The sequence below is a fragment of the Dunckerocampus dactyliophorus genome, chromosome 12 (assembly GCF_027744805.1).
Source record: "Dunckerocampus dactyliophorus isolate RoL2022-P2 chromosome 12, RoL_Ddac_1.1, whole genome shotgun sequence".
NCBI lineage: Eukaryota > Metazoa > Chordata > Actinopteri > Syngnathiformes > Syngnathidae > Dunckerocampus > Dunckerocampus dactyliophorus.
The window spans coordinates 8,368,170-8,392,397 of NC_072830.1; the positions used below are offsets into that span (position 1 = coordinate 8,368,170).

Sequence of the window (24,228 nt, forward strand, 5' to 3'; positions counted from 1 at the left end):
CCAGCGGCCACACGATGCGCATGCGCGACGACCACCATTCAGAGGGTCGGTCTAGTATTGCACGTGTCCTGATGGAAGACACATGAACGTCATCCATCGCCACTAACAGGTTTGGAACAACATCTTACCCTAAAAAACATACACATTTGCGTCTAATGGGGAAAAAATGCTGTAAAAATGTTACACACTACTCATAAAATCTTAGGGGTATACAGCTTTTGTGTGAAATGCCAGAATGGAGCTAAAATGCTACATTTTTAAATGCACACGTTCAAGTACCACCAGCAGGTTTCGATTGAGCAGGGGTGTCCAAACTGCAGCCTGGGGGCCATTTGTTATTTTTATTGTTCTAAAAAGATCATTTAAAAATATGATTTAACAAAAAAAAACAACAACAAAAAGGGAAAAATCTGCAGTAAGAATAGCGTCAAAATATTAATTATGTCATTTCAGTAGCATTTTTAATTCTCAACATTTTGAAGGAAAAAAATACTATTATTTTTTAAAGTCATAATATTTTGAGAAACAAACAAAACAATGAATGAAGTTGTAATTTCTGGAAAATCAGGTTGGGGAAAAGTTAAAAAGTTAAGTTAAAAAATATTATGGGAATAAGGTCATTATTATTCATTAATATAAAAAAATAGAAGAAAGTTTAAATATTAGTAAAGTTAAAAAAAAAAACAACAGCAAATACACTTTGGGGGTATTCTGCGAAGCGAGTTTAGTGGGTTAGCGAGCTGTGTTGAGTGGAAAGCCGGACTCGCGTGTTCAGCGACGGTAGCTCTCTTTTAAAGCAGCTGTATCGCCATGGTAACTTAGGCTAAGCTCATAGCCTGGCCGGGACCAGGTTATGTCCAGGCTTTCAGCTTAAAATCAGCTATGAAAGTGCCACTGTTTCACTGTTTAACTAATTCAGAGATGATGTCAACATTTATTTAGCACCTACGAGGTTCCCGAGGGGACATGTGGAAAAAACTTTTTTAAAAAGAGCATTCCCTGATGATATTACCCATCTATAAGTGAGATAGATTTTCAGCTTTTCAGCTTTCAGATTTTCAGGCAATACGCTAGATATCCTCATGCAAGCAGAAATAAAATGCAATATGAAATATTAATAATTAATGTTAGATGAGGATGTCATAGGCATCCTTATGTGAGTACTGAGCCTGCTAGTCTTCTTATATTACAATATTTCCTGCAGGAATAAACACTCTGAGGCATCAATCAACTGCACTAAAACACTTATTTTATAAGTCGCCAAAAAACACGTCAAACGCAAAACACTGCCATCTAGCGGTCAACACGAGATGCAGCAGATTACAATATTTCATGAACTTATGGCATCAAAAACGAAAGTTGTTGCTCTAATGTGTTTATTTTTTTTAATGGATAAGTCTTAATATGTCAAAGTTGTGCAATGTTGAGCGTTGAAAAATGGAGACTAGTAGGGTATAGTTTTTCATAATAATCAGCGTCAACTTGCAAATTCACACGCTGCATCCTCACATGTCAAGATGTTAACTTCTTAGCTTTGAAGTCGTCCCTCGTTTATTGCGGTTAATCGGTTCCAGACCCGACCGTGATAAGTGGATTTCCATGAAGTAGGATTCAATATTAATAAACTGAATATTTTTGTTTATGACTTTGTAAATACGGGTTTTAACATTATTAGAGCTCAGTGGACATGGAATAACGCTAAAATAGTCACTTTTACATTCCTATTATTATTTGTTTGGGATCAATGCAGGGACATATCAAATGGGTCGCCGCTAGCATAGCAAGCTGGCGAGCTAACTAGTCAGCCTCTCCAATTTACCTACTGTAAACTTACTCTAAAAAAGTGTTTCAAACAGAGTGGGGAAGAAAGAGAAAGAAGCCGCCCATTGTTTTCTGCGTCCTGATTGGCTGTAGACCATTGTCAATCAATCTCCTGTGTCTCCTGTGTCATCGCTAGCGGACTTGCTTGCTTGCTAGCTTGTCAATGAATCTTCAGTTCGAAGGAGGAGGACTGCAGCAATTTGTTTTAACAAGGATACATAAACGCTACAGTACAGCGGAACGGTGGCAGGAGTGAAATACGCGTGAGTGACTTCATAATTTCTTGTGTTGATCATTAAGGTTGATCATTAAAATTCAAACAAAGGTTTGACGTTTTTTGAGAGTGTTTAAACAAGATGGAAATGTGAGAAAACGCCCATGCCTGTCTGAGAAAAGTGTATTAAGTGTATGGTGAGGGGTTTTACAGCCTTAAAACATATTTTTAAAAATGAAGTTGGCTACTTCGCGGATTTCACTTATTGCGGGCTGTTTTGGGACCCTATCCCCACGATAAACGAGGGAACACTGTAGTGATGAAGCAACAACTAATGTTTTACTTTAGCTTGCGGATAGGGATCGTATAACAGCTGTGTCTGATGTTTATAACGGCCTCATTTGTTTTGTTCTAACATCAACTTAAAGATAGCACGTTGAATAAACGTGCACAGACGCATTTATCTGGCGAAGTGCGTGTTAAAACAAGCTTCCGCAACAGAAAATAGAATAGAAAAACGTTGTTCTGCCCAGTTTTAATCACAGACTTCTCATTTGACTGCATGGTCTACGTTTGTGATTCATGATGAAAACAAAACAGACAAGATGTTGGGATCTCCTTTAACTGGCGCGGCTGATGCTTTGCAGCCGCATGGCAGAGCGGAACATCTTCGCCGCAGAACCGAATGTTCTCAGGTCAGGCCAGACCACCGTGTATGTGGTGACGGAACAGCTGAGAGCTTTTTATCTGACTGTTGGTGGTCCGGCAGCAGAGCGAGGCAGCTTGACCTGTTTTTTTTTTTTTCCCCCTCCTACCTTTTTAAAAGCGGTGGGATGATGATGACACATTGCTTGAGAGGATTAGGCTTGATGACTATTTTCAGATTTAATAGTAAGCTGGAGATCAAGATGTCAGCAAAGCTTTCACTTCCTAAAAGCAGGGCATCATCCATACTATCTAGTAAACACTCTTGTCAAAGGCCAAGAGTAAGCAATGTGAAACTACAAACATCCTTCCGTGGCTTGGGGTTAGCCTCAGTATGTATTTTTGGTTCGCAACAGTGTTGTGTCATTACAACTCTGTACAGTAGGTGGCGGTATGCATCATAACGCCACTTGTAACACACCTCATACGCAGAGAATGAGATGATGTCGCCGGAGGTGGTGCCTGTATTCCTATAAGCCTATATTTAGTGAGTAATCACACCCTTCTAGACATCCATCCACCCATTTTCTATACCGCTTGTCGTCTTTAGGGTCGCGATTTTTCAAAAAAGTGACAAGCAACAAATTGGTCACGTTTGGAGACTGACATGAAAGCACGTACCGTCGTCCCTCGCCACACTGCGCTTCAAATTTCACAGCTTCACAGATTCACTCTGTCACGGTTTTTCAAAAATATTTTAACACATTCAATCCCGGCCATTTTTCAAAAGACATCCCCCGCAGTAGCGGCCATTTTGGACAATTTTGATTGATCTTTCAAGGCACACAGAGTATTGTGTTCTATGGCTATATAGACATGGAACCTACCAAAAAGAAAGATTAGACTCCTGTCTTTTAATCAGAAAAAAAAGTTTGTTTCTACCTTTTTCCGTTCTTTAGTAATCAGCAGTAGAACATCGGTAAGTTTCAGGAAAATATCGCTTTCCAACTAAAACTGGGACAAAACCAGCTTTTTGTGAAAAGATACATTTCAAGCATAACTTTCACCTTGACGCAAATATTTTTTTACTTTTGTGACAGCTCAAATGTCAAAACAACTATACCACAACATAAACAACACAAAAAACTTTTAAAATCAAAATATCGATTTATTTACAAATATAACAGCGTGAACTATTGACAGCATGCGCGCGCGTGTGTGTGTGTGGGTGTGCATTTGTTAAAATGTCCCTACAATGTGTAACCTTCTGCACGCTACACTCCGCCACGCTCTCCCACTTCCTCTTTCCTGTCATGTGTGATTTTTTTCCGTCCACACGATCTTTGCCGAGCACTCATCAAATGCACTTCTGCCGCCTAGTGGCCGTTTTTATGGCCTAAAATTGCCCTGAAGACAAATACATTAGCGGGGAGTTGCGTCATCACCTCTTTTAGCCTAAAAGACGGAGCATTTTCAAGCATGAAAATGGCTTAATGAACTAAAACACAAGTATGAGGCATTCAGAAGACGTTATGTTCTGTGAAGCACTTAATTGCAGGTTTGAATTATCTCACAACAGGCACAATAATCCCTAATAAAAACAAAATGATGATTTTGACTGCCAAGATGGAGGATTATACAGTCGTCCTTCGCTGTATCACGGTTCAAATAGCTCTCCCTCACCATATGTGAGTGGGAATGGTTGTTTATCTATATGTACTCCACCTCTCGCCCGAAGTCAGCTGGGATAGACTCCAGCACACTCCCGCGACCCCAGTGAGGAAAAGCAACATAGAAGATGGATGAATGGATGGAAGTTATGTGTAGTATTGTGGTGACATGGCGTTAGATTAGATTACACGAGCCAGCAGAGCCGCGCGGTGGGGAAAAAAAGGTTATTCTCTTATTCTGTGTGGAAGTGGTCAAGTGGCCAAGCACTACTAATTTTTGGAACATTTATTTTCATAGCTTATTTCAAGCCAAACAAAGCCAATTTGCTTGTTTTACCAGAACATGAACAAAATACTGGTATTCACAACTCACATTTTGTATTTCAGAATGCATTTCTTTCTTGTGTTCTCACATTATTAACTGAAAACCAGAATGAAAAGCAGGCTTGCAGGCGCCTCATGTGGTCGTGGGGGGCTCGTTGGTGACTCCTGGGCTATATGACATGAAAAGGGAACCATAAAAACATATTTGACTGACTTTTTCAAAATCACTGGTGAAACTTAGAAGATCAGGCGCCTTCTTTAAGGAGAATTTGGATGCAACATCAGCTTGATTGCTTTGCTCCGGCAGGACCCCCAGGTAGTCCGATGAATCCAAACACTTTATCCGCCTTATGGCCGCCACACACGGGAGGCGGCGGGCGGCTGTGGCTGGCTGCACCGGTGAGCGACGCATTCACATCAGCGAATTGTCAACACCGGCCGCTTTTCCTCCACTGAACTACTTTGATAACCTCAAATTCCCTCCACATCTGACAGCCAATCTAAACCGTGAGAGACGTTTCAGTCGCTATAGGCTGGATGCTGGCATGGGGGCGGAGCTGATCAGCGTTATAAAGCACGGTATCGGCATATGCCGATACCGTGCTTTTTTTTTTACTAAAAAGGCTGACACTGATCAGTGGCTGATTGATCGGAGCACCCTTACTAAATACTAATGATTAGTATTTCACATTCACAGTTTTAAGTCTAGAGGTAATCAAAGTAGCTGGTATCATCAATATCCATCCATCCATGTTCTATGCCGCTTCTCCTCACTAGGGTCGCGGGGGCATGATGGAGCCCATCCCAGCTGACCCCGGGCGACAGGCGGGGTACACCCCGGACTGGTCGCCAGGGGACATATAGACAAACAACCATTCATACCTATGGACAATTTAGAGTCGCCAATTAACCTAACATGGATGTTTTTGGAATGTGGAAGGAAACCGGAGTACCCGGAGAAAACCCACGCACGCACGGGGAGAACATGCAAACTTCACACAGAGATGCCCAACGGAGATTCAAGCATAGGTCTTCCCGATCTCCAGACTGTGACTGTGTGGCCAACATGCTAACCACTAGACCACCGTGCAGCCCGATATCATCAATATCAATCAATTTAATTCAATATGGCAATCAAGATAATTACACATAATTCGTCAATAGTTGTGTACCCATAATATGTCTGTCAAAATACGTAGCGTTCACTAGACACACACTTCCTGTATTACGTCCAGTTAGCATTTGCTATTAAGCATTACCGATATACAAGAAATGAAAATGATTACGTAAAAGACAATGAAGCCGAAGCCAAGGCAACATATTCAAAAGGTTTCAGCAACGTGCACATTTTCCAATTCATCATGAAAAAATAGTTTAAGAAATGGAAGTGTAGAAAAACACACATTTCTATAGTGGAGTTTAGGATGCGAAGCAAAGCCATCAAACAACACACTTTTTTTCCTACATAACTAGCTGCTACGAGTGAACGGATAACCTTTGTTGTAGATATAAGCATCTTACCGCTGAATTAGTTTATCTGTAATTGGAATAATAAGTGTAAAAGCTGCATCTCTGTGTGTAGTTTGAGACATGACGTTCACCATTGCCGCAAGGGAGCAAGAGCGAACCGGGAGGGGAGCTTAATGACAGCTGACTGATGTCATATGACATCGACGTAATAAGCACGCCTGAGTTTAGAATTAGCAAATTGGAGAGGCTAACTAGTTAGCTCGGTAGCTCGCTATGCTATGCTGACCCTGCACTGATCCCGTAGTCTGCGCAATGTGATGTAAACAGCGAAATAATAGGAAGGTAAAAGTGACTGTTGGGGTGTTATTTCCTGTCTACAGGGCTCTAATCACGTTAAAACCCGAATTTAGAAAGTCATCAACAGGTTTTCTACGCTCTAACTACAAAAATATTCCCTTTTTTAATATTGAATCCTACTTTGCGGAAATTAATGTATCATGGCCGGGCCTGGAACCAATTAACCGCGGTAAACGAGGGAGGACTGGATACCCAAGCTCACCAGGAGGTGATTAGGCTTTTACAGCAAAGTAGCACAGCTTTTCCTGGAGAAGAATTGTATGCAAAATTCAATAAATGTGACTAAGAAGTATTTGACAACATTATCTTCTTTTCTTGGTATCCTCTGAAGGATCAATCTGTTTTAACATAAAAAAACCTCCAAATGAGTCAGTGCCTCCCCAGGCATGAACCTCACTGCACGTTACTGTGAGTACGGTATGTCTTCTGAATGGAATTTATGCATGAAAATACTTCATTTGGGCCAAAAAGACATAAGAATCGCTTAGATGTGCATGTTTTTTGACTAATAACAGGCCATAGTCAACCACGAAACAGCATAATTTATTCATACATTTTGAAAAACCGTGAAAGAGTGAAGCTGTTTTCTTTGTTTTGCTTTTCAAGTTTTTGCTCACTTTTTGTCTCTCCCACAGCGCCCATAAAAATGACATCGGTCATGGCCAATTATGTAAAATAGACGATGACGGCAGCAAGGCACCACTACAAATACATTGCAGTCCTGTGGGAAAAACAGGACAATCAAGGGGCTTTTGTTAGTTGTGGTGTCCTGGGTGGGGATAATAAATGGGAAGGTGATGATGTTGCATTAGAATAAATCCTTTAAGAGAAAAAAAAAATAGAGTGCTGGCAGATGGCAGACAACACAATTATAGGATCGCCAATGTCACGCTCCAGTTGCACCACATTCAGTGATATCATATTCTGCATTCACTACCAGCATGTTTGATTGAGCCAGCAAGGTTCTGCCAAGAGCACTGCCTGACTGCACCTCATGCAGCGGCTGATTTATTTACTCAAATGCAGAGAGTGATAGGCTGATATTTGAGGTAAGGCGTTTGCTAAGGGGATACATACACGCATGCAGGAGTGTATGACATTATTGTGTATTTTGGTAATTTGTTCTATAAGTAATGATACACATGGACATTGTCATGTAATGCATGTCAAAAATACAGGTGACAGTAAAATAGGCTCAATCTTAATATGTGTCAAACGTTGTCCGATGCATTGGTCTGCATCCACTCAATCAAATTATGACCTAAATGCACACTGCAGGAGTATAAAATTCAATAGTACACGGTGCACAATGAGATTGCAACATTGTGCATATGAAACAGGATACAAAACCCAGAGCCGGTGTTTCCTGTTCTTCTTTTTCACATCTCAGTGTGTGCATCACTGGACGTATGGGGGAGATAAATACTGAATAGAGAGTGATGTGTTCATAGGTTAAGCATGGAGGAGGTTCTGGATCAGGAGAATATTGTTATAGTGTCATTCTGCCTCGTGCATATACTGATACAGTACTTACATGATTTCTGGATGATAGCAGTCATCAGCACTGCCCTCTTGTGGCTGCTCTGGGTAATTCTGGCCTCCGGCAACGGGACCAAACATGCAGATATTCCATCCATTAATTCTCTATGCAGCTTATCCTCACTAGGGTCGCGGGTATGCTGGAGCCTATCCCAGCTGACTTCGGGCGAGAGGCGGGGTACACCCTGGACTTGTCGCCAGTCACATGCAGATGTTAAATGCTGTAAATAAGGTCACTAAGTTGCCCTTTAAAAAAAAAAAAGTATATCAAAGTTGCCCCCCAGTAAAAGAAAAAAGGCTTAGCTGTTGAAACTAATTACTCATAATGACACAAAGCTTTGTCTTAAAATCTCTCTATATATAAAGCATGTACCTGTACATATTTTTTTCTTTTCACAAAATTGAGAAAAATATATTTAAAAAATAATAATTTATAGAATAGATTCATCAGTATGAGACCCTTACTTTCATTATGAATAATTATGAATGAATATGAATTTAAAACGATAATACATTAGCTACACATCATTGGCCGATGCAAACAGTGAATTTTAACTTTAAGCTTTATTTTCATATTTAATCGACAGTGATACAATTTAACAACGTAAAATGTCAACTTGTAAACGCGGAAAAAACACATTTTTAAAACGCGCTGACGGCATGTAAGTCATCCGCGCATGCGCTGCCTTCCTGACGTAAGGGGGTGGCGCCGGAAAAACGTCACTTCCTGGAACTGCATGTGACGTGTCTAAAAAGTGTTTTGCGCTACAGCGGTGGATCCAACTCGTGGCGGGGGGGGTTTTCTTTCTATTTAGGCATTTGTTTTGGTGAGTTATTGTATGAATTATGAGCTGGAAATGACATTTTAATGTGGGTTTTTTGTTGGCTATAGTTGTATTCCATCGGCCTTGTAACGTAAGTGTCTTACGCTTGCTCGTGCAGGTTTATTCGGTGTCAAGATGCTAGATTTCTTCACCATCTTCAGCAAAGGGGGCATAGTGCTGTGGTGTTTTCAGGGAACCGGGGTGACAGAGTCCTTCACCGGGCCTGTCAACGCCCTGATCCGCTCCGTGATCCTACAGGTGAGCCTCGGTGTTAAACGCAGGCGGGTCTCTTGTTTTAATCTGTGGCTAGCTCACGATGCTAATGCTAACAGGTAGCACCATACGTAGGCGTAGAGTGGCTTCATTTTCTTGCCATCATCTTGCCGCATGATTTTCAACTGGGAACTAAAAGATAAAACGATGTGTGTTTTAGCTTTTGTTGTGTTAAAATGTATACACTTGTGTGTGTGTGTGTGCTGTTAATTTCCCTCATGGGAACATGTTATACTCATGTTTTCAGGGTTGTCTTAGCTTTGTTGTGTTTTGCAGTGGTTAGCTTCTTTTTACGCTTGCACGACCTATAACAATGCACTCTCTCTATGCCAATGTGTCCCGTTCCAGGAGAGAAGTGGCAATAACTCCTTCAACCATGAGGCCCTGAGTCTTAAGTATAAGCTGGACAACGAGTTTGAGTTGATTTTTGTGGTAAGTCTTGCCGACACAGTCAGCGTGAACAATCATCATGATGTATTCCCCCATGTCTTATAAAAGGTGTCCCTTTGCCTGTGCTTCCGCTTCAAGGTGGGTTTTCAAAAGATCCTGACGCTGACTTATGTGGACAAGTTCATAGATGACGTCCAGCTGCACTTTCGGGATCGTTATAAAAATGAACTGGAGCAGAAGGGAGCCATGAAGCTTCTGAACCACAGCTTTGAATTTGAGGACGACTTCAAAATGCTTCTTAGGTAAGCATCAGGCACACCTCCCGACAGAGTCGCTAATATTTCGGTTGTAGCGGCTGGAGACTGCAGACTACACCCACGATACAATAGAGCCTCTGCGGTCAAACATAAGCGATTCATCTGAACTGATTTTCCCATTGGAAGTATTTTTTTTAATGTAATGATTTGTTATAACATTAACTGTCATACAAGCAGAAAAGAAGTTAACAACTAGTTGGATATGTAATGCATTAGCACAGGGAGGTTAGTGTGTGTGCGCCTGAGAGGGGAGACTCTTCACATAATGACAGAATTATGTGTGCATCCCCTTCTGCATAAACGCCGAGTCACTGTTGATACACTACACTGCTGATGGGGATGTCCTACAACTTCATGTCCAAATAATCCCAACTATCCCTTTAACGTTTTCCACCAGAGAGGCAGAAAAGAGCAGCAAAGCTCGAAGCCCCGCCCCTATGCGGTCTTTTAAGGAGTCCGAGAAATCTCAAAAAACTGTGAAGTCAATGATCGAAACAAAAGGAGGCGACAAAGGAAAGGAACAGGGTGGCAAAAAGAGCAAAAATACCAAAAAAGAAGGTGAGTGTTTCATGTCTTGTGTTACGGTGTTTTTCAATAATTGCAAATAAGTTTCAGAGGTGCCAGAATAGAGTATTTGAAGTGTGTTGGCCCAGAGCCGTGATGCTTTAGTAAGCCCTACTGGGAACAACGCCAGTTTGTGTGTGTGTGTAGCTTTAATGCTAATGCGCCGTGTTTGTACACTGTAACTCTGCACTGAACGCAATGTAATAGATCATCATGCTAGGTTAGCCAATTCCCTGTAGAAAAATAAAATGATCAAACTTGGAGCTCCCACATCTGTGGCTGACTGACAGATATTTGCCAGGTTTTATCTTAAGATGTGTAGTGAAGCCTGTTTTTTTTTTCTTGTACAAAGTGGTTCCCATGTGAAGGTGAGGAGAGCTCATCTAGCTTGAGGCGGAATCATGTCCGTTGCTTCATGAGGTCATGAAGACATGGAATTTCAAAAGCAACCATCTGAGCACCTCTTCTCTCAAAAGCGGAGCAAACAACTTAGGGAAAGGATTGATTTCGCTAACGTTTGATGCTCATAAACACGTTACTGATTGGGTTGTAACGATTCGTTATAATAATGATTTGATTCGAATCATGATTCGTGGTTGCCGATACGATTCAGGGATGATATTGGTTCATTTAGAACGATACGATTCAGTAACTTTTTAGCCAAAAATTGAACCAGTCTGACTGTGAAATAAATACCTGGATACTGGACAGTGAAGATGAAGTGTCCTAGAATCCCGTTGTTTTTGTGTAAGGGAATCGGGTATAAATGAATTATGGATATAAACAACCAAGCAAACAATTAATGGCAAATGCATTCACATTTGAATGAAACGTAACCAACACTTCAGGTTGAATTAACAGTAGGTTTACCTGCTACTTTACCTGCGGACGGTCAGCATTGTGTGAAATCCCATGGCGCCTTAGTAGGTGGTTGGAGAGACTTGTGATGTTGCCGTGGTATTTTACTTGACCTTTACGTATCCTACAAACAGCGAGCAACTTATTTAGGACATCTCCCTCTTTGCAAAAGCTAAAGTGTTTCCACACACCGGACCGAAATGGTGGCTTCATTATTTCTCGCTCGCCGGCTCGTCCTCTGCCATCCGCCGTGCTACGTTGTGTTGTCTGCTCTGAAATTAAATCTAGTATCCATGCAATCGATTGATTACCGTTTTAAACTGTTACATCGATATGTCGTCCGGAATGGCCTTATTAGTTGGATGATAGGAATATAAATTCATACATCGATGTTGTTGATGAATCACTACACCCTGAGTTACTGGTAGAACATCATTACTTTAGTTCACTTTAGCGCAGAAATCTGACCGGATTCGTCCAATACGTTTTCCTCCAGCTCCTGTTGCGGAGGTCGTGAAGGAAGGCAAAGCCCAGTTTTCTTCTGGCCAGAAGCTGGTTGAGAATGGCAACCACGGCCTGACTCCCGAAGAGATCATGCAGAAGAAGAGAGAAGAATTCTTCCGCAAGTGTGCAGCGGGACCTGCTGAAAAAGTCAGGTGAGAGATGACTGTTGGCTCGCTACATTAACTCGCTCAATACCAAAGATGTATTTATACGTCTTTTACGTTTTTTTGCGCGAGAGGCAAAAAGAGGTGATGACGTAAGTGCACAATAAAAGAAGTGACTTTTCTAGCAGTTTTAAGCCATAAAAACGGCCACAAGGTGGCAGAAGTGCATTTGATAAGAGCTCGGCATGGATCTTTTGCATGTATTTACATGCTTGACAGCCACAAGGAAGTGAGAGCGTGGAGGGGTGAAGCGTGCAGAAGGTTACACTAGGGAAATGCGCACAGTTTAGTTCCAAAGCAACCCTTATTTGTGTTGTGGTATAGTTGAGCTGTTGCTAAACCAAGACATTTGTGTCACAGTGAAAGTTATACTTGAAATGTATCTTTTCACAAAATGCTGGTTTGCTCCCTTTTCTTTTTAGCCGGGAACTGATATTTTCCTGAAACTTACCTACGTATGTTCTACTGCTGATTACTAAGGAAAGGAAAAAGGTAGAAACAAAGTTTTTTTGCTGATGAAAGATGGGAGTCTAATATTTCTTTTGCTAGGTTCCATGTTTACATAGCCATAGAACACAATACTCTGTGTGCCTTGAGAAATCATTCAAAATCGTGTAAAATGGCCGGTACTGAAGGGGTTGAATTTAGAAAAATGGCTGGGATTGAGTGAGTTAATAGTTCAGTCTTGCAGCGTATATTACACCATCATTACTCCTCTTATTCCTAGTAAGTCTCCAAAGCCTCAGAAGCCCAGAGAGAAACAGAGGCGTGTTTGGGACATGGGTGGTAGCAGTACTAAGGACCTGGACTATAGTGATAGGAATGGAGACAGTTCTCCAAATGGTGGTGACCAAAACCAGGATGCACTTATTGAGCCTGTAAGTAAACACACACTAGCACACCACACTACTTGTTGATGATTCTCGTTAAACGGGCTTAGTAAGATATCTGGATGGCTGTCAGGGGATGCAGCTAAGCTCCATGAAGGGAGACTTGCTCTCTGTGGAATGCGATTCCAGTGAGGAGGAAGTGATGGAGGAAGAGGAGAGAGTGGCCGTAAATGCCATCAAAAAAAGGTAGGCAATGGACTGACATACTTTACACTGTAAGCACAAAACAGCTTTCCACAAGAGCATTTTTGTAATTCTTACCAGCTCCAAAAAGAGTGGAGGTTTCGGGGGCATGTTCGGGATGCTGAAGGGCCTAGTCGGCTCCAAGAGCCTGAGCCTGGAGGACATGGAGCCAGTTTTGGAGAAGATGAGGGAGCACCTCATTGGTATAACTTGGACTCCATCCTGTTTGGTCATACGTTGGATGCTGAACAGCTAATGTGTGTTTACAGCAAAGAATGTAGCAGCCGACATCGCCTTGCAGCTTTGTGACTCTGTTGCCAAAAAACTTGAAGGCAAAGTCATGGGCACATTCACCAGTAAGTCAGTTAGTCTCTTTAGTTACTCTACATAGCAAATTGCGATATTTCCGTTTATAAAAATATGGTGGTCTGCGTCTGCAGCTGTTGCCTCGACAGTAAAGCAGGCCCTGCAGGACTCGCTGGTGCAGATCCTGCAGCCCAAACGCAGGGTGGACATCCTGAGAGACGTCATGGAGGCACAGAGCCAGAGAAGACCTTTTGTCATCACTTTTTGTGGCGTCAACGGGGTCGGAAAGTCCACCAATTTGGCAAAGGTGTGCCCTCCTTTCACACGCTGCCTGTAAAGGCATGACGTCTTACGTCTTTGTTGTGTGGAAACGCAACCGACACGGCAAATTTCCGCGTTCTGAGGTAGTATAGTATTAAGCAGTGGTGTGAAAGTGTTTGCCCCCTTCCTGATTTCTTTGCATGTTTGTCACACTTAAATGTTTCAGATCATCAAACAAACTTAATTAGTCAACAACAACACAAAATGCAGTTTTTTAATTAAACTTTTCATTATTAAGGGAGAAAAACAATCCAGAGCTACATGGTCCTGTGTGAAAAAGTGATTGCCCCCTAAACCTAATAACTGGTTGGGCCACCCTTAGCAGCAACAACTGCAATCAAGCGTTTGCGATAACTTGCAATGAGTCTCTTACAGCGCTGTGGAGGAATTTTGGCCAACTCATCTTTGCAGAATTGTTGTCATTCAGCCACATTGGAGGGTTTTCCAGCATGAAGCGCCTTTTTGAGGTCATGACACAGCATCTCTATAGGATTCAGGTCAGGGCTTTGACTAGGCCACTCTAAAGTCTTCAGCCAGTTATGTTGGGGGGGGGGGCAGCAATCACTTTTTCACACAGGGCCATGTAGGTTTGGATTTTTTTCAGTTGCGTTGTCACTGACTAATATTTAAATTTGTTTGATCTGAAACATTTAAGTGTGACAAGCATGCAAAAAAAAAAAAAGAAATCAGGAAGGGGACAAACACTTGTTCACACCACTGCAGGTTATCACTGTATGAAGACAGTAATAAGGCAGTGTAGCGGTCTTATTGACATAGAAAGGGTGCTCGTGCTTTGTTTTTTTGGGTTTTGTTTTATAATTGTTTAATTAATTCTTGTAATTTGTGTTGTATTACTATATTTTATATCTTATGTGATCTATGCACAATGGGGGTGCTTAGGAGTTAATTTATGTATAATTTTGGTATAAGATCAGACTTGCATCACAGTCTAGGAACGTAATTGTACCACATGTTGAAAGCTAAACGGTGATGGTAAGTGGAGGTAGCAAAAAACAAAAAAACAAACTCCGGAACCACTCATCTGATTGCAGGCGACATGAAAGCGCAGCAATATCCCGCCATCGCTGGATCCTGTGTAATAAGTACAGCCGTAAAAAAAAAAAAAATCCCAATCTTTAGTTACAGCTCATATGTGGCAGTTTTGCAGGATTTGTGATAAAAGGGCAGTGTTGCGTCCACATAAACCCGTGAGTCATAAAATTAGGTACACCCAATAACTCAAGACTTAGTAGAACTGTATCAAAAGGCACAAAGATAAATGCTCAGAACTAATTTTGTATGTTTATTACTGTGGTTGTAGTTTGCAGTAATAGTTAATGCACTCAGTACTATAACCGAAATATAAAATCCAGACGTTTTGGATGTAGTGTGCGTCTTGTTCAAGTCTACCTGACAAGGTGTCGGCGTGTGTGTATGTTTGTTGTTCCTGCGTAGATGCTGATGCATCCATCAATTCTAACATACGTTCATCCATACACGTTAACCACACCTGTCCCGCGTCTTGGTCCAGATCTCTTTTTGGCTCGTGGAGAACGGGTTCACAGTGCTGATAGCCGCTTGCGACACCTTCCGCGCCGGGGCGGTGGAGCAGCTGCGAACCCATCAGCGCCGCCTGAACTCCCTGCATCCTCCGGAGCGGCATGGAGGACGCACCATGGTCCAGCTCTACGAGAAGGGCTACGGGAAGGACGCTGCTGGAATCGCAATGGAGGCCATTGCCTATGGTAATTACAAAAAAAAACATTGTAGGATTTTTTTGTTGTTGTTTTTAAGCCATCTTTTTGCACATCAAATACAATTTGGCTTGTTGTTCGTCCCTAGCGCGCAACCAGGCTTTTGATGTGGTGTTGGTGGACACTGCCGGGCGTATGCAGGACAACGCCCCCCTCATGACAGCCTTGGCTAAGCTCATTGCGGTCAATATGCCAGACCTTGTCCTGTTCGTCGGGGAGGCTCTGGTGGGCAACGAGGCAGTCGATCAACTGGTAAAGCCATTCTTGATGAAATCAAACCTAAAAGAATGGACAAGTCAGTGTAATGTTTGTGTGTAGTGTCCACCAGGGGGCAGTGTTGCTCCATTGATTGACTGCCCTCATAAATGAAAGTTGCAGGTTGTTTGGTGAGATAGAAAGTGGTAGATATACTAACCTCTCTGTGTGTTGGGTCATCAGGTGAAGTTTAACCAGGCTCTGGCAGACCACTCCATGTCTGACAAGCCTCGTCTCATTGACGGAATTGTCCTCACCAAGTTTGACACCATCGATGACAAGGTATTTCAAATCCACTGACCTTTTTTTTGGTCATTGGCAGCAACTCAAGCATTATTTTTTCCCCACCACTTTTAAAAGGTCGGTGCCGCGATCTCCATGACTTACATCACAGGCCAGCCGATTGTGTTCGTGGGCACAGGGCAGACCTACAACGACCTGCGCAGTCTCAACGCCCGCGCCGTGGTCAGCGCCCTGATGAAAGCTTAAAACAAACAACAACAAAAAAGGCTGCATGTTGATACCATTCTGCCACACTACCTGCCTGCGCTTCTTGTCCTCCTGTTCTCTCCACTTTTTGCGGTAATTCTAAAGCATGTCCCATGTCGCTGCTCAGGACACTAGTCATGTTCAGACCTACACTAACCTTCCAGAGGAGCCTCCCTGTTTTGTTTTTTTGTCTTTGGGCCAAATTGAAAAGTACCTCATTCACTTGAGTTATGCCATACAGTAGCTTCCCAATGGACCTCAGTTTTACTCATTAGGAACTATTTTAAAAAAAAAACTACCTGTACAAACAAAATATGTGGCAGTCATGGAAATAAATAAGTCAGGTTGACAGCAGCTGCCCGAGCAAAGCTTAGTGACCGTAGTGCCTATTTGTCTCCTGTCGTCATGGTTACCTTTCACAACACACGGCGTGATCCATCAAGGACACATGGAATTAATCCTACTCAAGAGGAAAAGATGGGAGCCGGAGTCATGTTTAAACTAGTTGATATCGGGACTGCTCACCAGCCTAACAAATAACGAGATATAATCACAAAAGGAGACTCCAGACTAATTTCAGTTGATTTTTTTTTTCTGTAAATGAATGATTGCTCCTATAAATTTTATTTATGTATCAATAAACATCTCTCCCAACCCCTCATTAAGTTGTGGTAATGCAATATGAATGAGTAAAGTTAATTTATAAAAGGGGTGGGCAAACTGCGGCCCGCGGGCCACAAAAGGCCCACCGGGCATTTAAAAATTCCTTGAACATGGAAAGCGTAGCCAGCAACATGACTTGCAGTGCTATTGTGGCACGCTTGAGTCGCCAAAATAGTTGGATGCAATCTGTACCTTGTACAAAAAATCCAACAACACGTCAACACACGATGCACCGTAAGTAACATACCTTCTGCACCATGTGGGCATACAAACATATCTATGTGCAATACCTATGCCCAAAAAAAAGCACCCATACATTTCCGCCGCAAGGCATGCTGGGTAGCTTGAGGTACTCTTTCCCCGTGTTGCAGTGTTTGTTGCATTTTTGCTTGATTGCAAAATATGTTGTCAGAGAAGTAAACATATCTTTGATACATTGTTCATAGTTCATATTGTCGTTGCAGCTGGACTACCCAGCATGCCTTGCAGGCTTGCGGAAATAACTTTTAAATTAAGTGTTATGTTTAGCGCTTAGCTGTTGATTTATGCGGTGCGTTAACTTGCTGTGGATCTGTTGTGTTTTGGATTTGTTGCACCGTGAGCAAGTGTGTGGTTCTGTTTGATGCCACCTACGTCTAGACAGCCCATACGCCAAATTTTTTAACCCAATGGGGCCCGCAAGTCAAAACGTTTGCCCACCCCTGACTTATGGGAATGTACATTTCTAAATAAAGCTGCTGTGTCAAGGAAGTCTATTGTAGTTGCACCGTTCTTATATAAGGAAGACAACACAACAAAAGGTGGCATACCAAAAGCTTTATTTTGGAAAATAGCACTTATAAATACTATATCACAACCACAAGCAAGTATTTCAGACCTGCCAACCTTGGGGAAATTTGTATTCAAAAAGGTCAAAATGCGTGCCGTGTAGGAAAAATGCATACACGTTGGCAGGTCTTCCATTTTAACATACAAAAACGGACACTTTTTTTTCAGCACGGGAGTGGCAAAGAGATTGCTACTTGCAGGAAACTGCCCTGCGATAGAATGTGTAACGTGTCTCGTGACGCATCTGAAGTTGCGCTGCGCACGTGTGTCGAGCGAGGCAAGACGCCAGCTTACATAATGCATGAGTCCCCAGTCACATGTATACACATGGAGAACAGGTGCTGCAGGCAAATTCACTTCCCATCCACATGCCTGTCTCCATATACAATCCAATGTGATGACTCACCTGATCATCAGTCTGTACTTCAGCTTTCCCTTTTAAATAACCAAGTAAAGAAAAAAAATGGCAGACATGTTTCCATGAAATCAGCAACTATACTTGCAGTAGACTGATCCCTTGTTGGAGGGAACTGTCTGACACTGATCCAGTGTGCGCCTGTCAAGAAAAAAGGTCTGTGGCAAAAAGAGAAAGTGAACATTAAAAAAAAAAAAAAAGAAGCAGCAACTTTTAACCATGAAGCCGGCTTCCATGCATGCTAGAATGCAAAAGTCAGCTGAAACAAACAAAAAGCAAAGCCAGAAAAGGAGCACATTTTTTGACCCTCGAGGAGACAAAAGTACTTATTTTTCTAGCGCCACCAACATGCAAGGGGAACATCAAGTGTACACAAAAAGACTGTTTGCTAGAGTGGCTATCTGGTTAAGTGGCCACACGGCTGAGAAGAAGCATTCAGGCCTAACCTTGAAGGAGGTTTTTCTGACTGTTAAAGCCGTTCTGCTGCTCACTGCCGTTTTGTGAGGGACACCCTGAAAACACAAAATACACGCTGATTGAAGTATAGTTGGCATTTAACATTGAGGAATTGCAGCCAAATAAAAGCATCGTTTCTAAAACTTCCATGAATCCAACACATTCAATGGCTGCCTAAAGTCTGAAGGCCACTGACCACCATAGTCCGAGTTTTAAGGACCAGGATCCGTGTCAACATAAGGCTCAGTCATATGAGCGAATGCAAAAAAGCTAGTCAAAGATTCTCCATATATCAGGAGTGCTCTTCTCTTTTTAATGACCCAACTGCACAAATGCTCGTTAAAAATCCTATGACAGGGTGCTTTGCTGTTTTTAAGAACCTACTGCAAAAATGCTAGACAAAGATTCTCTATAGGACAGGTATGCTCTGTTTTTTTTTTAATGACAGACTGCAAAAACGCTAAATATCAGAGATATTTGACATTTGATATTTGACAGAGAATATATCAAATAGCAGAGATACAGTATTTGACATTTGATATTTGACAGAGATATATGACAGCAATGTGCTGCTGTTTTTGGGAACTTATTGCAAAAATGCTAGTGAAATATCCTCTACATGACAGCAGTACTCTGCTGTTTTTAGAAACCTACTTCAAAAAATGCGAGACAAAGATTATAGGACAGGAGTGCTCTGTTGTTTTTAGAAACCTACTCCAAAAAAATGATAGACAAAGATTATCTACAGTATATGACAGGAGTGTGCTGCCGTTTTTAGGAACTTACTGCAAAGAAACTAGTCAAAGATCCTATATGACAGGAGTGCTCTGCTGTTTTTTTTTTGTTTTTTTTTTTTTAGGAACAAACTGCAAAAACACTAGTCAAAGATCCTCTATGTGACAAGAGTGCTTTGCTGTTTTTAGGAACGTACTGCAAAAACACTAGTCAAAGATACTCTACATGACAGGAGTGCTTTGCTGTTTTTAGGAATGCACTGCAAAAACACAAGTCAACGATCCTCTATATGACAGGAGTGCTCTGCTGTTTTTAGGATCCTACAGCAAAGAAGCTAGTCAAAGGTCCGGTATAGGACAGGAGTGCTGTTTTTAGGAACCTACTGCAAACACTATATGTAACTACTATATGATATCTATATGTGGTGGTATATACTGTAAAGGCAAAGTAATAACAAAACTGTTCCTGTCCAAATACTTTAAACGTGATGTGTGGTTGATAGCGTTAAACTGTAGTTGTGAAATACAGCAAGCTAACAGCCAAAGCACTCTGCCCAACACTGCAGAGCTTCTCCTGTTCTGACGTAACAAGAGCAGTGACTCATTTAGCTTCCCTCACGCAAGTCAGATGTCATGTGTGAAGAATTCACTGCCCGAGAAGCCAAGACAAACAAAAGGTGCTAACTTACCCCAGCCGTTGGTCGAAACATCCCGAAAGCAGATCTCGTTGGCCAGCCGCTCCAGGTACTCGGGCAGGTCCGCATACTCGTCCCCGTAGGAAATGACCTTGATGCCCTTGTCCAGCATGTTGTCGCGCAGCTTCTTGAACTCACCCACGTCCTCGCGCCGCACCAGCATGAAGTGCTCCAGGTCCGACTTGTGCTTGACCGCCTCCAGGAACAGAGCCTGGAAGGTGGTGTCGTCCACCGTGCGGCCGCAGCCCAGGAAAACAAACGATTTGGTCTCGTATAGCTTCTGGATCTCCCGCTGTGGAACCGGTTGGGAATATGTGTTACTTATTCATTTCTCATGTAAGAGACATATAGACTCAAATAAATGCCATGTCGCACCTCAAATAAGTTCAGGAAGCTCAGGAAAAAAAAATACTGAAAATAAGAGCCTTCACTAGGGTTTCGGTTGATGGCTGCAGGATTGGGTCTCTGCTTTTTGCAGATCATGTGATCCTGCTGGCTTCATCAAGCAGTGACCTTCAACTCTCACTGGATCGGTTAGCAGCCAAGTGTGACGTGGCAGTGATGAGAATGAGCACCTCCCAGTCCGAGTCCATGGTTCTCGCTTGGAAGGTGGACTGCTATCTTTAAGCCAGGGATGAGATCCTGCCCCAAGTACCTCTGGGTCTTGTTCAAGAGTGAGGGAAGGATGGAACGCGGGATCGACAGGCGGATTGGTGTGGCGTCTGCAGTGATGCGGACTCTGCATTGGTCCGTTGTGGTGAAGAGGGAGCTGAGCCGAAAGGCAAAGCTCTCAATTTAGCGGTCGATCTACGTTCCTGTCCTCATCTATGGTCATGAGCCTTGGGTGAGCCTTGAGTGACCAAAAGGACAAGATGGCGGGTACAAGCAGCCGAAATGCGTTTTCTCCGTAGTGTGGCTGGGTTCTCCCTTAGAGATAAGGTGAGAAGCACTGTCACCCGGGAGAAACTCTACCGCTGCTCCTCCGCATTGAGAGGAGCCAGATGAGGTGGCTTGGGCATCTGGTCGGGATGCCTCCCACAGACCTCCCTGGGGAGGTGTTCAGGGCACGTCCAAGAGGTAGGAGGCCTCGGGGAACACCCAGGACACATTGGAGAGACTATGCTTTGCTGTTTTTAGAAACGGACTGCAAAAATGCTAGACACAGATTCTTTGTGGCAGTGGTTCTCAACTGTTGGGTCGGGACCCAAAAGCGGGTCTCGGACCCATTCTGGATGGGTTGCAGACAGTGAGCCTACCTTTTTTTTTTTTTTTTTTTTTTTTTTTTTTTAAAAAAAAAAAACAATTATTTTCAAGCAAAATTGAGGCCAATATTTGTTATCTTCCTCTTTGGTATAAGTGAAATATCTGATTTTGTAGTTACATTGTAATCTATGCATTATTTGCATGCAGTTATGTCGTTCCCCATGTTCTTGACAAAATGCCTTAGTACGGTAAATTCCTCCATAATGCACTTTGGACATGCAGTTTTGTACATTAATGTTTCAATCAATGACAGAGACGGTTAAAAAAATTAAATAAAAAAAGCTTGGTTCAATTTAAATGAAAGCATAAACATATAAAATATAAATAAAAGAAATAATAATAATAAAAGAAAAGAAAACAAAAGTTACTTAAAGAAAAGTGTGGAAAAACAAAAACGACTTAAAAGTGGTTCACGACTTAATGACCATTGGAAAATGTGGCTCCCAGGTTAAGACCATTTCTGTTATATAGGACAGGAGTGCTCCGCTGTTCACACTTGTTGCCAGCTATTTACACAGTAATGGCCGTGCGGTGACTTATAGTGGATGGTAAATCTATACGGCTCTACAAGCTGTACACTGGCCACTCAAAGTGATATCCAAGCTTCATGGTATAGTATTGTCCCTTGAGAAGATACAGTATACTGTAATAAAACCTCTGGCTGAAATGTGGGCGGTGTACTGACTTTTATGAGGAAATAGGGTATTGGAGGACTCACCATAACCTCGGTGTTTCTCAGTACATTCTGGTAGCCAGCAGGGTGCAGTACAATGCCGCACGGGTTGGTGTAAACGCCGTGGATGTGTAGAACGCTTAACCTTCGCTTCTCCTGAGCCCACTCCAACACCTACACACACAAAGACACATACACACATACACACACACACACAGGCACTTAACAGTCGACTGCGCACGATCCTGTTCTGACTGGGCAGCAGAGGATATTATAGCCCTGATGGAGGACAAGATGTAATAAATACCACGACTGAGAGGCAAAGCAATGGCTCTTTTACAAGCAAAGTCACTGCATTGCTTCAAACTACACTGTTTGTGTGGTGATTAACACGCGCTATGGAGACTTTGTGGTCAGAAATGATAGTACAAGCCTCCATTTGTTTGAGCAAAGTGTGCCTCCAGCTTTAACCAAAAGGCAAATATTGTCTGATATGCAAAATGAGACGTGTAGTTCCAAAACCTTCAACCTTCCGCCACCTGTTGCAAACAGAAAGGCTATTTCAGGTATCAACTTGGCTAATATTGACCCAGCAGGAAGTTAACTAAACACCTAAAAGGATTTAAGTGGGAAATGTAATCTTTTAAGAACTTTGTTTTTTCTAACTGTATCAGAGTCTCGTGACATGTTTTCACACATGCATGCTTTAGTGACCTTTGCTTTCAAAATTGCTGACTGGCTTAAACAGGGGTCTGGAAAGATCAATCTATACCACAGCATAGCACAAAAGAAAAGCAGCCTGTACCTTCTTCTCGTCCGTCAGGTCCAAAGACTCCAGAGTGGTGCCTTGGTGCGCAGCGTAGATCTCCAGTAAGTTGTCAAAGTTGGTGGTGAGGACCAGTGAGCCGCTCTCCATTAACTGCAGCACCGAGCGCAGTAGGTGCTTGCCGGCGTGCTCCATCTTGCACTCCAAATCATCGAACACCTCGTAGAGACAGTCCTTGAAGAACGTGGAGCGCACGTTGCCTGTTCTCTAAAACAAACATTACAAAAAATAGGATCACAGGCTGTGAAAACCTCACAGAGATAACAGCTGTATCAAGCATAACTTGTGCAAGAAGTTAAAAAAAAAAAAAAATCTACGCAAAAACTGTTTGGTCAATCGAACTGCCATTCATGCATAAGAAATTGAGTGTTATTACAGCTTTTTCCTTTTATTTGAAATTGTTTTCTGTTTATCTGTTTATCTATCTTTTTTTTTGTTATTTAACTTTCTGTATTAATGTTTAACTCATCCCATACCAGAGACGTATTTATAAACCCCAACGCCGATCCCGAAAATGTATGTATAAGTCTTTTACGTTTTTTTGCGCAAGAGGCAGAAAGAGATGATGATGCAAGTGCACACTGAAAGATGTCACTGTTAGAGCAGTTTTAAGCCATAAAAACGGCCACAAGGTAGCAGAAGTGCATTTGATAAGAGCCCGGCATGGACCTTACCACGTAAAAACACACTCGACAGCGAGGAGGAAGTGGAAGAGCAAGGAGGATTGTAGCGTACAGAAGGTTACACATTGTAGGGAAATTGTAACACGCACACACAGCTTAGTTCCAAATGTGAAAATTGTAAATAGTTGGTGTTCATTTGTACATAAATTGTGATTTTGATGTTTTTATTTTGGCATAGTTGTTGAGATATTTGAGCTGTCACAAAAGCAAAAAAATTGGCCCAAAGTGAAAGTTATTCTTGAAATGTATCTTTTAAAAAAAATTTAAAAAATGTTTTTCCTCCCCTTTTTTTTTGGAGCTGATATTTTCCTGAAACTTACCTATGTTCTACTGCTGAATACTAAAGAACGAAAAAAGGTAGAAACAAAGTTTTTTTTTCCTGATGAAAGATTAGTCTAATCTTTCTTTTGGTAGGTTCCATGTTTATATCGCCATAGAACTCAATATTCTGTGTGCCTTGAAAAATCAGTCAAAATATTCTATAATAGCTGGTACTGAAGGGGTTGTCTTTTGAAAAATGGCTGTGATTGAATGAGTTAACATCTTTTTCATTCTTTTGTAGTAAATGGGTCAGTTTTTCCTCATACCTACTGTGGCTGTTTATCGTTTTCTGAGTAATATCACTTATTCAAGCTTTTTCTAACATTCCACACTACAAAATAAGTTTTAAAAAAAAAAGTATGTATGATTCATGCTGCTATCGGTATCAGACGATATTCAAGGCTGCAATGTCAATATCAAATTGGAAGTGAAAAAGTTGTATTGGGACATGCCTAAGTAGTGGTGACTACTAATGAGGAACGGGTACCGCAGCACGAGCGTTAAACGCAAAACAGGAAACAGAAAATCAACATAAGACA

At 42.0% G+C, this 24,228-nt stretch overlaps 2 protein-coding genes across 3 annotated transcripts in view; one reads left to right on the forward strand and one right to left on the reverse strand.

Annotated features, from left to right (window-relative positions):
* Nucleotides 1-63: 63 nt before the first annotated feature.
* Nucleotides 64-16,793, forward strand: srpra (SRP receptor subunit alpha). Of its 2 annotated transcripts, none has more exons than XM_054794152.1 (15): nucleotides 64-109; nucleotides 8,983-9,122; nucleotides 9,486-9,569; nucleotides 9,666-9,829; nucleotides 10,242-10,402; nucleotides 11,763-11,922; nucleotides 12,662-12,812; nucleotides 12,898-13,010; nucleotides 13,089-13,210; nucleotides 13,277-13,363; nucleotides 13,448-13,620; nucleotides 15,166-15,379; nucleotides 15,477-15,640; nucleotides 15,827-15,925; nucleotides 16,004-16,793. In XM_054794152.1, the coding sequence occupies exons 2-15, from the start codon at nucleotides 9,000-9,002 to the stop codon at nucleotides 16,130-16,132; spliced, it is 1,944 nt and encodes a 647-aa protein (XP_054650127.1). In that variant the 5' UTR covers nucleotides 64-109; nucleotides 8,983-8,999; the 3' UTR covers nucleotides 16,133-16,793. The 2 variants fall into 2 exon arrangements, with proteins under 2 accessions (XP_054650127.1, XP_054650125.1); XM_054794150.1 differs by lacking the exon at nucleotides 64-109 and adding an exon at nucleotides 8,770-8,867.
* Nucleotides 16,544-24,228, reverse strand: part of fam118b (family with sequence similarity 118 member B) — a 19,408-nt gene continuing 11,723 nt past the window's right edge. Inside the window, exons 4-8 of the mRNA XM_054794153.1 lie at nucleotides 22,665-22,892; nucleotides 21,905-22,033; nucleotides 19,918-20,215; nucleotides 18,485-18,550; nucleotides 16,544-18,196 (exon numbers count right to left, since the gene is read on the reverse strand). Coding sequence (XP_054650128.1) covers nucleotides 18,183-18,196; nucleotides 18,485-18,550; nucleotides 19,918-20,215; nucleotides 21,905-22,033; nucleotides 22,665-22,892 — 735 coding nt within the window. The 3' untranslated portion in view covers nucleotides 16,544-18,182. The remainder of the gene's footprint in view (nucleotides 18,197-18,484; nucleotides 18,551-19,917; nucleotides 20,216-21,904; nucleotides 22,034-22,664; nucleotides 22,893-24,228) is intronic.